Source organism: Acipenser ruthenus, chromosome 9 (assembly GCF_902713425.1).
Source record: "Acipenser ruthenus chromosome 9, fAciRut3.2 maternal haplotype, whole genome shotgun sequence".
Lineage (NCBI taxonomy): Eukaryota > Metazoa > Chordata > Actinopteri > Acipenseriformes > Acipenseridae > Acipenser > Acipenser ruthenus.
In genome coordinates, this window is record NC_081197.1 from 40,821,609 (window position 1) to 40,837,333 (window position 15,725).

The 15,725-nt window shown below is 36.7% G+C and overlaps 2 protein-coding genes across 2 annotated transcripts; one reads left to right on the top strand and one right to left on the bottom strand.

The window, feature by feature from the left end:
- Positions 1-255: 255 nt before the first annotated feature.
- LOC117405531 (chromosome alignment-maintaining phosphoprotein 1-like) lies at positions 256-5,606 on the bottom strand. The gene is made up of 2 exons (XM_034008648.3): positions 5,406-5,606; positions 256-2,048 (listed from the first exon to the last, which is right to left on the bottom strand). Exon 2 carries the CDS (start codon positions 1,978-1,980, stop codon positions 931-933), a length of 1,050 nt encoding a protein of 349 aa, XP_033864539.1. The 5' UTR covers positions 1,981-2,048; positions 5,406-5,606; the 3' UTR covers positions 256-930.
- Positions 5,607-11,576: 5,970 nt separating this feature from the next.
- Positions 11,577-15,611, top strand: LOC131737995 (F-box only protein 36-like). Its single transcript, XM_059030553.1, has 4 exons — positions 11,577-11,720; positions 12,659-12,767; positions 13,508-13,680; positions 15,297-15,611. The coding sequence occupies exons 1-4, from the start codon at positions 11,622-11,624 to the stop codon at positions 15,474-15,476; spliced, it is 561 nt and encodes a 186-aa protein (XP_058886536.1). The 5' UTR covers positions 11,577-11,621; the 3' UTR covers positions 15,477-15,611.
- The last annotated feature ends 114 nt before the right edge of the window (positions 15,612-15,725 follow it).

The following is a 15,725-nucleotide window of genomic DNA, read 5'->3' on the forward strand; positions in this document are numbered from 1 at the left end:
ACGATTGCTGTTCTCCAGTGTCTAAGAAAAGCAGCAGTCATCAAAATCAAAGCAGCTGTTTCTTCACATGTTTCATTTTAATCAACAACAATGACCTGCACCTGATTGTCAGCACCTAATTTCAGTGGAGCTCAATCCGAATAATCAAATCATTATTTCATGCATCACTATTGTCCACATATGAATTTTATTGAACACATGCAGTGTGAAATGTGAATTTAAATGTGAAAAAAAAACATTGTGTAAAACAGTGAATTTTTTGTAACAATTTAATTTTTTTTAATTTTTTTGGGATTCTCCTATTCATTCATTTTGCCATACATTTTATACTTAAGGAGCACTGGATATTAAAAATTAATGGCATCACATAGTAATTGGTTATTTGGATTAAAATATTCATAAATTACAAAAAATAATAACCAAACGAAAAGATATGATATTAAACAGATTAAAAAGTTAACAAAAATAAATAAATAAGGGGAGTGGGGCATATTGGTGTAGTATCTCTCTATCTCTATGTCACACATACACTGGATAAATACGAATTAAACATATCAGAAAACATCCTAACCATTACTAACACAATATATTCACCAGATAGCCTACATCTTACAAAAAAGGACCATCTGTGATGTATTCAATAGCTTGGTATTGTTGCCAGTTTCATGTTTGTAGACTTTGAGGCTTTCAGCAAAAGCTGTGGACTGTTCGAGTTGCTGTGACAGGACTATGAAACACTTTGTTGAGTCGTATATACTATATACCGGAGTATTGATCAGTTTGAGATGGTTTCCCTGTGAACACAACACAACACAACACAACACAGGCAAAACCACAAACAAGCACCAGACCTGTGGCTCAGTAATCAAAATAAACAGAGATGACAGGAAACCCACTAGAGGTAACCGTGGTAACCTAACTGACTTCATTCTAATCATCCATTTGCTCATCACTGTCCCAGAGTTCATTGTCAGCACTCTCCCCATGCTGGGAGCTACAGTGTTTTAAATGCTTCCTAATACCTCGAAGAAAGTTCGATTCGAAAGGACAGTACGGGCATTTGTACAAACCCTGTTTGTGGTGAAGATGTATGTGATTATTAAGAAGGCTCTCCAGAAAAAAGGACTTGTCACATTCTTTGCAGGCGTAGGGTTTGGGAATATTATGTTTCCGACTCACATGATACAGAACAAAGCCTTTCATTTTTCCTCTCCAGTTGCAGATTTTGCAGTAGTACCTTCCTACTTTGCGTTTGACATACTTTGAAAGAAACACAGCTTCCTCATCCTGTGCAGCACCCTTTGATCCCTCTTGCTCGAGGTGTTTATTGGAGCTAGATGAACTGCCATTCGGAGAATAACCACGGTCGTCACAGTCTTCAAAGTCCACTGGCTGATCTTCAGAACTCCCGTGGAGCCTTTTTCTTTTAGCCGATTTTTCCTCTTTAGGTACATCAGGACTGTTGGAATCGTTGTCACCTGATTCCCGATCATCACTTTTTATGCTATTAAGTGGCGTGAACTTGGCCGGAGTTGTGTATAGGCTATCAAGGTCTGCATCATTCACTTTCTCACTGGAATTTTCAGCCACGTCTTCACTCGTTTCTGGCTTGTCCTTCTCTTCTTTTACAAACTCTTCCTGGATGCCACTAAGCGGTACCTTCGACTCCTCATTTTCGTTGAGCTTATTTTTTGATAGCAGAGTGTTGGGATTCCCTGAGAGGGAGTGGCTGATGATCACATGATCATACACACTGGTGTAGGTCTTGCCAGTGAAAAAGCACACCTGGCAGTGAAACAGTTTGGCACTTCTCTGATAAATTACAACCTTACCCAGCCTGCCTATATCAATTTCTTCACAGTGTTCTGGATGACATGTACCGGTATGAATTTGAAAGTTTTCATTGCTAATACATTGGTAACTACAATAGGCACATTGTAAATGCCCAGTTATATTAAGAATGTGCTTGTTAGCTTCCATTGTCTTTGATGTACTCTATAAAGACACACAGTAGAATGTTACAGCTCCATGGAAAAAGATGAATGTACCTGTAATGGGGGCGGGGGGGGGACACAAAGAAAGTATTAATAAAAACAATCAAACAGAATGACTACATTATTCACTCACTCATTTAGTCCGTTCCTTAATATTTCAGCTGATCAGGACCTCTGTGTCCATGTCTAGACTGTCGCTACTGGACAATGACCTTGCGACTTATTCATTTATTGTTTTGGACCCTGCCGAGTCTCACCGAATGTCACTGTGTGTCATTTGCATACATCTTTTTTTCCTCATCAGGAACGTGCCCGTTCAAATTACACTTCATTGGCTGTCGATTCAGATCACACTTAGCTTTAACAAATTGCATTTTTCTCTGAGCTTTACCAAAGAAAAGACTGGCTAGGATCATATGGAGGTTTTAATCCTATCCCTATATATGTTTGAGTTGAAATATTGTTTAGTTATCTACAAAGAAAACAATACATGTGAATGACATTACAAGACCATTAATTCTAACTGGTTGTAGTTGTAAATGAATACACCCTTCACACACCTATCAACTCTCTTATTTGCGGGTTTTGGAGACTCCTCCCAGACAACTCCTGGGACAGGTTTTTTTCACGTATTTTGCTCAAAAGACTACTGTTAAACGCCTTTAGGTCAGCAAACCTTAATTTATGCAAAGGTCAATTTCTCGCTAACATTTCAGGTACTAAAATCAAGGATACCATGTCATCTAAGGTGTGTGGTTACTGCAATTTTGAATACTGACTTTGGATAATGTTTGAATTCTGGAAACTTTTTTTTTTTTTTTGGTTTTGCTAAATTGCATTACTTTTTACGTTTTACGCAGTTCTGTGCATGGATAACATTTAGATTTAATTTTGCTGTTAGGTCGTTAATAGGAAATTTTACATACCGCTACAATACATACCGGATTTAAATGTATGTACTGTATTACAGTTAACGTGTCGTCTCGTTAGTTTTGGCAAGTGATATTTTCAGAATCACATCGTTCTGAATTAAAATACTACTTCTGTTAAAAATATAGTACTGTACCAACAAAACCAATACAGTACGTCTAAATGGAAGCCTACTTATTTTAAAACAGTCCTTTCAGATATGTGTTTTGATATTGGGTCATTACATGCCAACTCAACCAGAAAAGGGACATTTCGTTGCCCGTCCGTCTCAGATTTTCCTAGAAAAATTCACCTGGGGGTTTTCTGACATGCTGAGTTCAGAAATGATAGCCATTTTTTCCCCTTTTGTCCCCTTCGACTCGTGACCTTGCAAAGGTCAACTTAAAGTGAGAAAGGGACCTTATCCAGAAAAATCACCCTTTACCCTGTAGGGAATGTGGGTCCTACAATGTAAGTATAGCTGTAAGACCCTTAGGTACCAGTCTTCCAAATTATGTGAAAAACATTTGGTTTCAAGTCCCACCATTGGTCATTAAACCCCCTTGAAATTTGAATTTTTGCTATTTATACCAAGTTTAGGCCGTAATAACTTGCGTGGGGGACTCAAAAAAATCACCCAAAGATATGTTTGGATAGATGCTTGGAGCTGAGGGGTTATGAACTTGCATGGGACTTGGGACTTCTGTGTTACGATGACACATTTAAAACTACCAAAACCTTACTTAGTTGGGTTTTCTGGTCAAGGTCCCTTTCTCACTTTAGGTTGACCTTTGCAAGGTTACAGGTCAAAGGGCACATTAAAAAAAAAAAATGGCTAAACGTGTACTGCCTCTATACAGAAGACATGAAAAAGTCAATATGGCAGCCATGTTAGGTCAACAACACATTAACGATGGATTTACTGCATACTGTAACCCTGCAGTTATGAAGTCACTACCTAAAATGGTTTCCAAAAAAATACAGCTTTGACTGAGACAGCACAAAAACTGTTGTTTCTCTTGCATGACACCCACCCATCAAACTGAAAAATTACATACAGCGGTGCAACATTGAAAACTAAATAAGGGTCTATTTTAATGATCTAAACAGTGGCAAATCGAAATACTTTTAACTATAATCCAGCTTTCCCCCCCTGGTGATTTAGGGATCCACTCATTAACATTACTTCATATGATAAAAAAAAGAATGTACCTGAGAAACTGGGGAAAACCAGGGGGACTTGTAATTCTAATGTAAAATACTGAGTTATTTTATTTTATTTATTTTTTTCCCAGAAATGCTTTTTTTAAATCGAGTAGTGACATTTTGGGATTTCCTTTTGAGGGCTCATAATAATAATAATAATAATAATAATAATAATAATAATAATAATAATTATAATAATAATAATAATAATAATAGCTCTATGATGTACTGAATGGGGGTGCTATTTTATAATAAAACCATTTTCAAGTGCTCAAGCATGACACATTTCCAGCACCTGCAAAATCAGACTTGTGGGTTCACTGCTGCAGCCAGTGGGGTATCAAGGGGGGTTTACTGACATTGAGAACTCTCTTGCCCCCCCCCCCCCCCCCAGGAAAAAAAAATAAAAAATTGCTCCCGAATAATGAATGCATTTAAGACTCGGAGTTTCTATCTGTGCACTCCCTATCACCTCTACCACAGAACTCTATTCCTTCATGTTTGTACTTATGTGCACTGTGGTATTTTGGCAGGATGTTATGACTGAGTTTGTCATATGTAATGGTTTCACGGTCTATCTGAACTACACTAAAACGTGTCTTGTTGAAAATAACCTAATCAAAAATCCAGAGTTTGAGTTGAGCCAAATCAAAACCGTACACGGAAATCCTAAAGCAATCTAATGTGTTGTGGGCTTGCTCGAGTGTAAAATTGTACACAGTTACTAGTTTTAGAAGAAACTCACAGTGAGACGCTTGGTTCTTGTTCAATACAAAAAACTATGGGCACGAGTGTCTGTCGTTATTTAAACTTGCCCGCTATATCCCCCTGAACAACAGTAATCCGTTTTTTTTCTTCACAGACAGGCTGCTAACACGGTCCTGTTCTGTTGAAACGGCGCTGCCTCTCGTGAAACAAAGAGACACGAGCGACATACAGCAAAGGGAGGCAGAGGTGAGCTGTCAGTCATGCAGGCTAGCGGATTCCGGTACCTTATCTTAACTAAAAGAAGATCTCGAACTGTGTAAAAAGAAATAATGCCTGATAACAGTGTTTTTTTCTGTGGTGATAAGTGGTCAGACATATCTGAACAGCATTGTATCGGCTCAGAACTAACACTTTTAGATACGGTAACCATCCAGATGATCCCGTTTGTTCTCATTATATACGACTACATATTACATATCTCGATGTTATGCAAATGCATTTAGATTCTCTGAATATACAAATATGAGAAAAAGTCATAAGCATATTAAATTAAACAATAATCTGATGCACTAAAAAATGCAAGTTTACCTTCCCTTACAGTGCTTCCCCGACGATCCCGGATTACATAATCTCAAACATACAAAGACGTATGATAAAACACTGAATTTTAAAATTTATTTTATGATTATTATATAATTAAATGCAGCGTAAAAATGAGTAGAATACAGTACAGCTCAGCTTGCAATGTCCTCTATCCGCCGCGGTTATTTTCCAACCAATCAGCGCTTAAGATGTGCTACGCTTAACCGGAAGACAAGAGTGTGGAGCAAAAGATTATTATTTTTTTTTAAACCAACGTATTGTGGTTATGCAGTAAATCCGACTTTTGCGATGGCATAGGTAGGTTTTCAGATCTCACAATTCTAATTTACTAATTACAGTACAGAACATAATATTACACACACACTCACACACAGTTATATATATATATATATATATATATATATATATATATATATATATATATATATATATATATATATATATATATATATATATATATATATATATATATATATATATAACTGCAGTGTACAAAATTTAAGGAATATGAAAAAAGGTTTTTTTTTTTAATTGTGCACAAAAAGTTGAAAAGGTTAAAAAATATTTTATTTTCAGGACGTTTCGGGCAAAAGCCCTTCTTCAGCTGTTTATAAAGAAAAGTAAACACAGTGCAGTAAACTTGTTGTTATTCAAGAATGAGTAACATTCATGAAGAAGGGCTTTTGCCCGAAACGACCTGAAAATAAAAGATTTTTTACTCTTTTAAACTTTTTGTGTACATTTCTTCTTTCATTATATATATATATATATATATATATATATATATATAGAGAGAGAGAGAGAGAGAGAGAGAGAGAGAGAGAGAGAGAGAGATGTAGTCAAAAGTTTACATACCCCAATGGAAATTTATAATTTCTAAAAATTTCTCGAAAACAAATAATTATAGGAAAAATCTTTTGTAGCAAAAGTTTTGCTTGTGGATGAGGAAAAAATAATAATTAGATACAATTATTTATTTAAGCATTTTTTTGCAAAACTCCAAAAATGCTAATTCAAAGGTATTCATACCCCGACAAGGAAAATTGAATTAATATCTAGTTGAGGCACCTTTAGCAACAATAACCTCTTTGAAATGATTAGGATATTTGCCAGTGAGCTTTTGGCATGATTCTTTAGTGATTTTTGACCATTCTTCAATGCAAAATGGTTCCAGTTCATTCAAATTCCAAAGACTTCTCTTGTGCACAGCCTTCTTCAACTCATACCAAAGATTCTCAATCACATTTAGATCGGGACTTTGACTAGGTCATTCCAGAACCTTGATTTTATTCTTCTTTAACCATTCTGAAGTAGATTTTGAGGTGTGCTTTGGATTGTTGTCATGTTGAAACATCCAGTTGCGCTTTAAACCAAGTTTTGTAGCGGAGGGTTTCAGATGATTGGTCAGTATCTTTTGGTATGCTATGGAATCCATTTTACCACATATTTCCTGTGCCATTAGAGGAAAAACAGCCCCATAGAAAGATATTATCACCTCTATGCTTGGTGTTCTTTGTACGCCTCACCAGACTTTCTCCAAACATAACAACTATCAGCGTGGCTAAATAGCTCAATTTTTGTTTCATCACTCCACAGAACTTTTGACCGGAACTCGTATCCATCATTCAAATGCTGTTTTGCAAAATTTAAGCGATTGTCCTTGTGACGTTTTCCTTGGCCTGCGATCGTTGAGACCTTCACCATGCAATACTCGACCTATGGTTGAAATAGAAACCCCAGTCACACTTGCAGCCAATTCACTTTAAATATCTTTGACAGTCAATCTCAGATTGTTATTAACCTTCCTCACAATTCTTCTACTTGTTCTTGGTGAAAGAACTTTCTTCCAGACTGAGGGAGCGCTGTGACAGTACCATTAGTCTTGTACTTCTTGACAATAGAAACAATAGTTGAAATTGGGATATTCAAATGCTTGGAAATATTCTTGTATCCTTTTGTAGCTTTATGACAATAAATAATTTTCTTCAGATAGCTATTTACTTTTTCCCATATTGACTTATTGGTAATGACAGCAGTCATCCTATGCCTACCCCTTTTATACACCCTCAGAATGTTCATCTACAATCCTGCATTTTCTAGACTTTTCAAGAGTTAGGTTCTGCATTATCATATTGAAATGTCTAGCACCTTGTAGACAATACTGTCATAGCATCAAAGGGTATTAATACTTTTGAATTAACATTTTTGGAGTTTTGCAAAAGAAATTGCTGAAATAAATAATTGCAGACATCTATTTCTTGTATTTTTTCTTCATCCACTAAAGCAAAACTTTTGACTACAACTGTATATACACACACACACACGCAGCAAGACTAGGGGTGGAGTTTGTATTGTCCATTTTTTCTCACTCATACCCATTATTTACTAAATATCCTGGTATCCCTGAATAGATAATTGTCAGATAATTGTGTTCAGGTAGCCTCCTTCTCTAATCTGTTGTTGCAAATACCCACTGACTGTGTATACAGCACAGAGGTGTGGAAAGTGGCAGATATGGAGACAAATCCATATTATGTAGAGACATTAAAATGGCCCATGGTGTGTCCAGATTAGTGTATTTATGTGAGCAGACTGAGATGGACTTTCCGTAACTGTCCTGCAAGGGATTCCAAAAGATTTGGTTTGAGAGTAATAATCTCCAGGAATAAACTAGCGTCTTCGAGACACCCAGATTGTAACTGTGACAAGTGCCAGCAAAGACAGGGCCCATTTAAAAAGAGAGTTTGTACAGTTTGCTCCCCTGGAAGATGTTGTGCTTTTACTGAGGTTAGTTCAGGAGAGCCAGTGTTTAATTTCAATGGAAAGGAAATAATAAGAGCAATCTGCCTCAAGTGTAAACAGCCAGTAGACTGGAGAGTCATGGGAAGCATGGTATGTCTGCAGTGTAGGGAGCTTACTGAGGGAGTTGCAGTACATGCCATATTAGGTGTACATGCAGTACTAGGTGCCAACCAGAGAGAGATCACCATACCTGTGATGCAAGATAGTGGATGCCTGGGACCAGCTTTACTGTTGGAGGGAGAAGAGGAGCACTGAAAAAGATGGGGGTCCCTCTTGACCTGAAGAGAAAAGCTTGCTTGCTGCTAAATCGTTTTTCTCATAAAGTATGGTTGCATACTACATTTTCTTCACTAGCACCAGATTCTTTAAAAAAAAGATGAACTATAGCTGTCTTTTCTTTTAACACCTTTTTGGTGAAGCAGCAACACCTTGAATTTGTATAAACTAGGCAAGAGCTGGGGACTTTTTCTAACTAACCATTTTCTCTGAGAAATTAACTTATAACCCATACTATACTCGCCTTTTTAATGAAAAAATATATTGTAGGCTACTTCAATAGGAACATTAGCCTGCTATATTATATTCCTAATTAGGAACGGTTTCGGATAAAACATTGTTAAAAACTTTGTAATATTATCATTGTTGTTCTGGATTAAACATAGTCTCTCTGAATAAGATTGTTATCCTAATACAAGTATCATGTCTGTTTTTGTTTCTCATAATGTTTAGTGGATTCAATGTGTTCATTTCACTCGGGCCCAGTGCATGAAAATTAACCACTAGGAGTACTGCTTCCTCCTGAGTTTTACCTTTATAAGGCTTGAACGTGACAAATCCATCTCACAAGTTCAGTGGTACCCTTAATATGATTAATTTACTAACAATGCTGAATGACTGGTGAAGCATTTGTTTTCTACTTTACCCAGAAAATGAGCCTTCAGCCTATGCTCTGCTATACAGTACTTGTGGGGTTGCCCAAGGTTTCCCCGCAAACTACTCACGTCGACAGTAATAATTCAAATAATAATGTCCGTTCAAGCTGTCTTTCTCAGCTTGGCTTGCCTGTCTGTTCCCTTATCTCCAGACGCTGGAGATTTTTTTGTTGGAGTTGTTCACCAGCTCCCGCTGTCCTTCTTCCTATATGGGCAGGGCTGAGGAATAGCAGAGCATTATTTTTATAGGTCGAGCACCCCTCAAGGCCCGCCTCCCGACCACTCTGTGCACAAAATATAAGAATATAATGGAAGCCTTCTTCCCAAAAATACAAAATCTCTGCATAGACTTCTCAGACTTGCCAGACCCAGAAAAACTCCCCATCCTCCTCGGTGAGCACACAAGCTGTATAGAAGTGGCAGCCCAGTACACAAGCGCCTGCCACGGCCTGAAGGACAGGGAGTGACAATGAGGCTCCTCACACAGGGAGGAAAAGAAAATAAATAAATAAATAAATAAATACATACATACATACATACATGTTATGGAATACATATATAAATGTATATCATTATTGTTATTATTATTATTGTTGTGATGTGTTTGAAGTACTGTGTTGTTTTTGTTTTATTTTTAAAAGTTTTAAAGTTTTAAATGTTCATTGTAAAGATGGAATTTACCCATCATTGCTTTGGCAATGCTTGTGAAAAATCAGTCATGCCAATAAAGCACTTGAAATTGAAACTGAATTGAGAGAGAGAGAGAGAGAGAGAGAGAGAGAGAGAGAGGGAGAGAGATTGACAGGCGGACCCTTCAGGGTTCCCGAGCTCCTCCTGCAGGATCATTCATCATCAGGCAGCCAGCACACATCTCGCCCTGTTACACATGCACATTCTGTATGTTTGTTTTCAGATTCCAAACAATAAATTACAAAACCCAAGTCAATATTAAAACTGCTGGAAAGTTACCAACTCTTAAGGAGCTGTACACTTGTCATGTTATATATGGTGCATAACTGATTCATTGCTTTAGGCTTTATTGCAGTCAAAATGTTAACTGCCAACTTGAAAAGTTGGAAGATATTTCTTATAGAAAAGTAGTGCAATTGCTATTACTTTGACAGCAAAGTAAACATTTAGAAATGTCTCTACGTGGACTACTTGCATTGAAGCGGGTATGTTAATTGTTTCTCTTTTAAGGCTATGTTAATAATCATTAAGCATGTATCAACACCTACACTGGAAAAAAACTTGCACTTACCATGCAAATATCTATACCTAACACAAACAATGAAAGCACTGGAAAATAAAAAAGGGGGTGATTGATTTCGGCTTCATACATGCTTCAACCTGCCCCAGAGGGACCACCCTGACCTGGTTAACTGTCTGGAAATGTGCCTAGTGCCTGTTATGACAAATTGTGTCATAATCTGCGGCCAGCTAACCCAGTGACCTACACCCTGATTATTTTGGCTGAAAAGGGTTAACATTTTAATTCTTGTCATTATCAGAACAATGTCCATGCAAGTCCCTCATCATACTTCTATATTCTATAGCTTTCCTCATTTAATTTAACAGTTTCTGGTGAAGCCTGCTTAATCTGCCACCACACTATAGATTCACATGAAATATTCAGCTTTCTTTGGTGCACACACTCTATGGCTTTAAGAGGTGTCAGGTGGGCCCTAGTACTGTACCTGAACATACAATATCAAAAGTTGTTTTGCAAGTGAGAGGTACTGTAAGTAAGTGTTTTAAAGCATTAATCACTAACCTTTTAAATTGTTGTGGAGTAAACATGGCCATTCCTCCATGCTGCATGCCTCCTATAATAATAATAATAATAATAATAATAATAATAATAATAATAATAATAATAATAATAATAAAAAGGAATTAATAAAAGCAAAAATAATGTTTTCATTGATGTTTACATCATGATCAGGTGAACATCTGTACAGATCTATGTGTACAGCTATGGCCAAAGATTTTGCATCACCCTATAGAATGAACTAATTTTGCTTCATAAAGTCAAATGAAACCTGTTGAATAATGTTACATTAACATATTTGAATTGCATACCATTTTGTAGTTTTTCATATACTTAACGAAAAACTGACAAAAACTGAAAAATGTGACATTTCGAAATCTGACATGAAATACTGTAATGCTAGTATGGCTTCTGGTAGACTTTTGCAGTATCATTTTGTAGTTTCTTTGATTACATGATGTTAAATAAAATATCTAAATTATGATTATATATATATATATATATATATATATATATAGTTTTAATTATGTCTCAATCCTAAAATTCAAGGTGATGCAAAACTTTTGGCCATAGTTATAGGTGGGTTGGTGTGTGCATGCATGGGTGTGTACTGTACCTCCCCTCCTGATAACATACGGTACGCAGCAACACACCACTGAAGATTATTCTGCCTTGTGAGGGAATATTAGGTACAACATGGCATCGTTATTGAAAGAAGATAAACTGTATGAAACCAGTCAACAGGCTCCCTCCCCCTGCAAGGATTTCTATCAGCTTTTAGTTACCAAAAAAGAGGTATGTAGGCTCTTTATTTATATCCTTCAGCCTTAAGTTTTTGCTGCTGAAGATAGTTAAGTTAGTTTAGATTTTTGTTTTTAATTTAAATTACTGAAGATGCATTCTATTGTCTTTTTTTGTAACTAGTGACTATTTTGGAAAAAAAAAAATTAAACTAGCGCTCTTGAAAGTTTGTTTGGCTGATAGTACATGTAGGGTGCAATGCAAGCTTCCTCATGCGGCTTTACCAGTGCAAAACAATCCTGCCTTTCACCCAGGAGGACCTTAGGAATCAAGGGTCTAATTTGAGCCCTTACGTTGGTATACCATTGTAAAAGCATTGTAGAAGTATTTAGTAAAGCACAGTAAACGCGTGGTGAAAGTATATTATACCACAGAAAAGCATCAAATGCTGCATTTGTAGTGATGGCTTCAGTTTTCCCGTGCAAGATTGCAAAAGTAAACTACTGTATGTAACTTTTGCAAAAAAAAACATAGGTTCAGTGTCTTAAATAGAAAATAATTATATACAGTCATATCCAAGACCAGTCTGGTTAGTTATGCTGAGTGGAGCTTTCCTACAAATAACATTTGGAGTAGATTTATTTTCCTCCTTGTGTTGAAAGAGGTAACGTCATAAAACTAGCAAGCAACCCTTTGAACAATTGAACTATTCTGCCATGAAACTTAGTTGTTTGTTGTTAGTTTCATTTCAGAGGAAAAATAAAAGAAAATGTGGCTTCAAAATCTGCCCTGGGTTTTACATTTACAGTGTGATCCCAGTTGGTAAACGTGAACAAATATAGTCAAGCCTTGTTTTGTGACCGACTGAAAGTGATCTTTATAAGCAGGTGGTCTTTGTGTGAAAGTGTTCATTATAAGCAGGTGGTCTTTGTGTGAAGGTAATTGAACGAGATTTCTGCTGACTGTATCTGTGATCTTACTCTTGACTACAGGTGGTCTGGAGAGTTTGGAAGGTGTCTAATCCATACAAGCGCGAAAGGGCTCAGCCAGGGGAAGAAAGGAAATCTCACAATGACTTTCTAGTTGATGACCATTTGCAAGGCAAGTGAAGTATGTTGTACAGAACCATGAATGATATTCATTGCTTAGCTTCTACTCTGCTTAGTGTGGTTAACTGGTCTGTTGCTTTGAGTCTTATTTCCGCTAGACCTGAGGTCTGCAGTGTTAAAAGAGTTAAACACCAGGGCTGACACTGATGCTTCATCCCTGTACATGTGTAATGTACACACCTAGTCAGTTGCTTGCTTTTAAATCAAGCCTGATAAATGTCACAATGTTGCAACTTAATACACATAGCAATGGCATACTACAGAGTCTAAGGAAATGCAGATATTGTAAAAAAAAAAAAATTACAGTGTAGCACAAATGTCTATTTTCTTGTTGAGGCATAAATATCACAATCACCGTTTTTTAAATTAAATAACATCTTATTTATCTTGCTAAATCAGTTATCAGTGTATGTTTGACCTTTTTATTGCCTAACTGTATCATCATTTACAGTAACTTTAATATGCTGTTGATGCAACATCATCAAAGAGTGTGCAAGACTAAAGTAAACAATTTAAAGAAGATTCAATGTAATCTGTTTTTAGCTCTGTATGTACAGTAGGCATGATAAAATAAATCAATATATTCAATAAATAAATAAAAACGTACTTTTTCAGGCATGCCTAGACACATCTTAAATTCCCCTCCACTTATTATCAGGAAATAAAACTAAACCAGGATGTTGACACACAAATTGAAGTATTGTCAACCTGTGTTTGTCTTTCTCTACCCAGGACACATAAAGACAGTGTTTGGTTCAGAGATGTTGGAATACGTTATGAACCTCTGCCAACAGCGTATTGACTACCTTGTTCGACTGCCCAAAAGCATGGCTACACACATCCTCTCATTTTTGGATTGGGAAGATATTAAGAGTATGTCTAAAACCTGCAAAAGGTTTCAGCAGGTAACTTTTTTTTTGTTCACAGTTGGGTCATGATTATCTCAAAGGAGTGATAGCCAAAGTTTTAAAATGATGTTTCTGAATCTGGATATCTGATAATGATCCGCAGCCACTGCACTTTATACAGTACTATAAGGGCTGCTGACATAACTTTCCACCAGTTTCTTGCTAATGCTTTAGGAACACATACAGTACAATTGCTGTTGTTCCAGTGGTCTCCTTGTGACAGAGTGGTGCTGTATGCCACATACAGAACATAGTAGGCTGCGTGGCAAAACGCATACACCCACACACTAGCATATTGGAGCTACAGTTAACAATGTGAAACTAGGTGTATGTAGAGCTTCATGGTACCAGACCTGGTTTGCAAGTTATTTAAAAACACACGTCATTCACAGATAAATAGGTTAATTATTACCAAGGCATTTTAAGATGAAAAAGTCTGTGATAAAATCTGTTAATTAAAGGCTAAGGATGTCAACTGCACAAAAGAATAGACATGCTTTCTACTGTACTGTATACATTTTCCAACGGTTACCTATAGATTCTCCTAAACAAACGGATGTTGTACATGAAACTAGGGCAGTAGGGGGTTGTTATGTATGATGACATAAGAAAAATAATAATAATACATGGCCCCTATTACATTGCAGTGCAAGCCCTTGATGGTAGTTTTGTGCTTTCTTTTACCTTTTCATTTGTAAGCTAGAGGAGATTGGGGACAGTTTGAACATTTTTTCTCCATTACGCACAGATGATTTGAGCTAGTTTGACCAGACTTTAATACAAACAACTTACATCGGTCCTATACCAATCCCCATAGTTATCCTGTTTTAAGAGCTGATATACATATGGCAAGCGCTTGAAATGTAAGGTGTCCGATGCTACAGTTGACCCCATGGCCAGGGTCAGTTGTAATGGGGGGTGGGGTCAGATGTAACATTCTGTGAAAAATAATTAAATAAATAACAACACATTTCATTTAACTCAAGAATTGAATGTTTTATTGAATAAGATCAATATCCACATGAAGCAAATGTTTCTTTTTATTTAACTCAAAAACTGGGTATCTTTATTGAAAAATAAAAATGTTCTCATAAGGCAATTTTTTTTGTGCTACTTTTAAAACTTTTTAACATCCCTAAAATTATAGGCCTTATCAGGCAAGAATATGTCAGTCTGAGACACAATTGTGAGATAAGAACATTTTGTTTCCTTCAGTGCAAGATTAATGTGCCCAAATATAATTCAGCTAATAGTGTATGGGGTCAATTGTAACACATGTTACAACTGGCCCCAACCCAGGGAGCCATTACTAAACCCCAGGTTCCAGTAAGAAACAACAAAACTAAGAGCAATCAATTGTGTCAATTATAAATACAGAGATCAGGGATGAGAATGCTGACACTCTAGCTTGCTTCTGATTGGAGAAATTCAAGGTGTTACAACCGTCCCGTGTTACAATTGTCCCCAGTCTCCCCTACTGCCACCTGGCTTCTTAACATAGTATTACTAGCCAAGAAGTCATTTATTTATTTGAACTTTTTGTCTATGGATACTTTGTTCTCCTTTGCTTGTTTAGGTATAAACTATGTTTTTTTTTCTTCATTTTGTACCAGCTATGTAGTAGCGATGGGTTGTGGGAGCGTGCTGAAAGGTTGCGTTGTAGCTCGGGAAGTCTGATGATTGAAGGGGTGAGTTCAGCAATACAAAAGAAGCTGCTCATTTTCCACAGACGACATGCTCTTCTGAACCAAGCAAGGCAGCAGAGGAGGATGAGCACCAAGGCATTGAATTAGAAAAAGTCTGACTGAGATTATCTGTGAAGACAGGCTTTTAATATGTATGGTAAACGTGAAGAAACTGTACCGTGTTTCATATTACACAACCACTAATAATAGTAGTGCACTATAAATAAAGATGTCTAGACCTTGGTATGTCTGTTTGTGTTCTCATTTCCAGCTCTGTCCTGGTGGGAATTGTCCAAACAAAGGGTTCTCATTAAAAAATGTTGACCCTTTTACGCTGACCGTGTCAGTCTGTCTGTC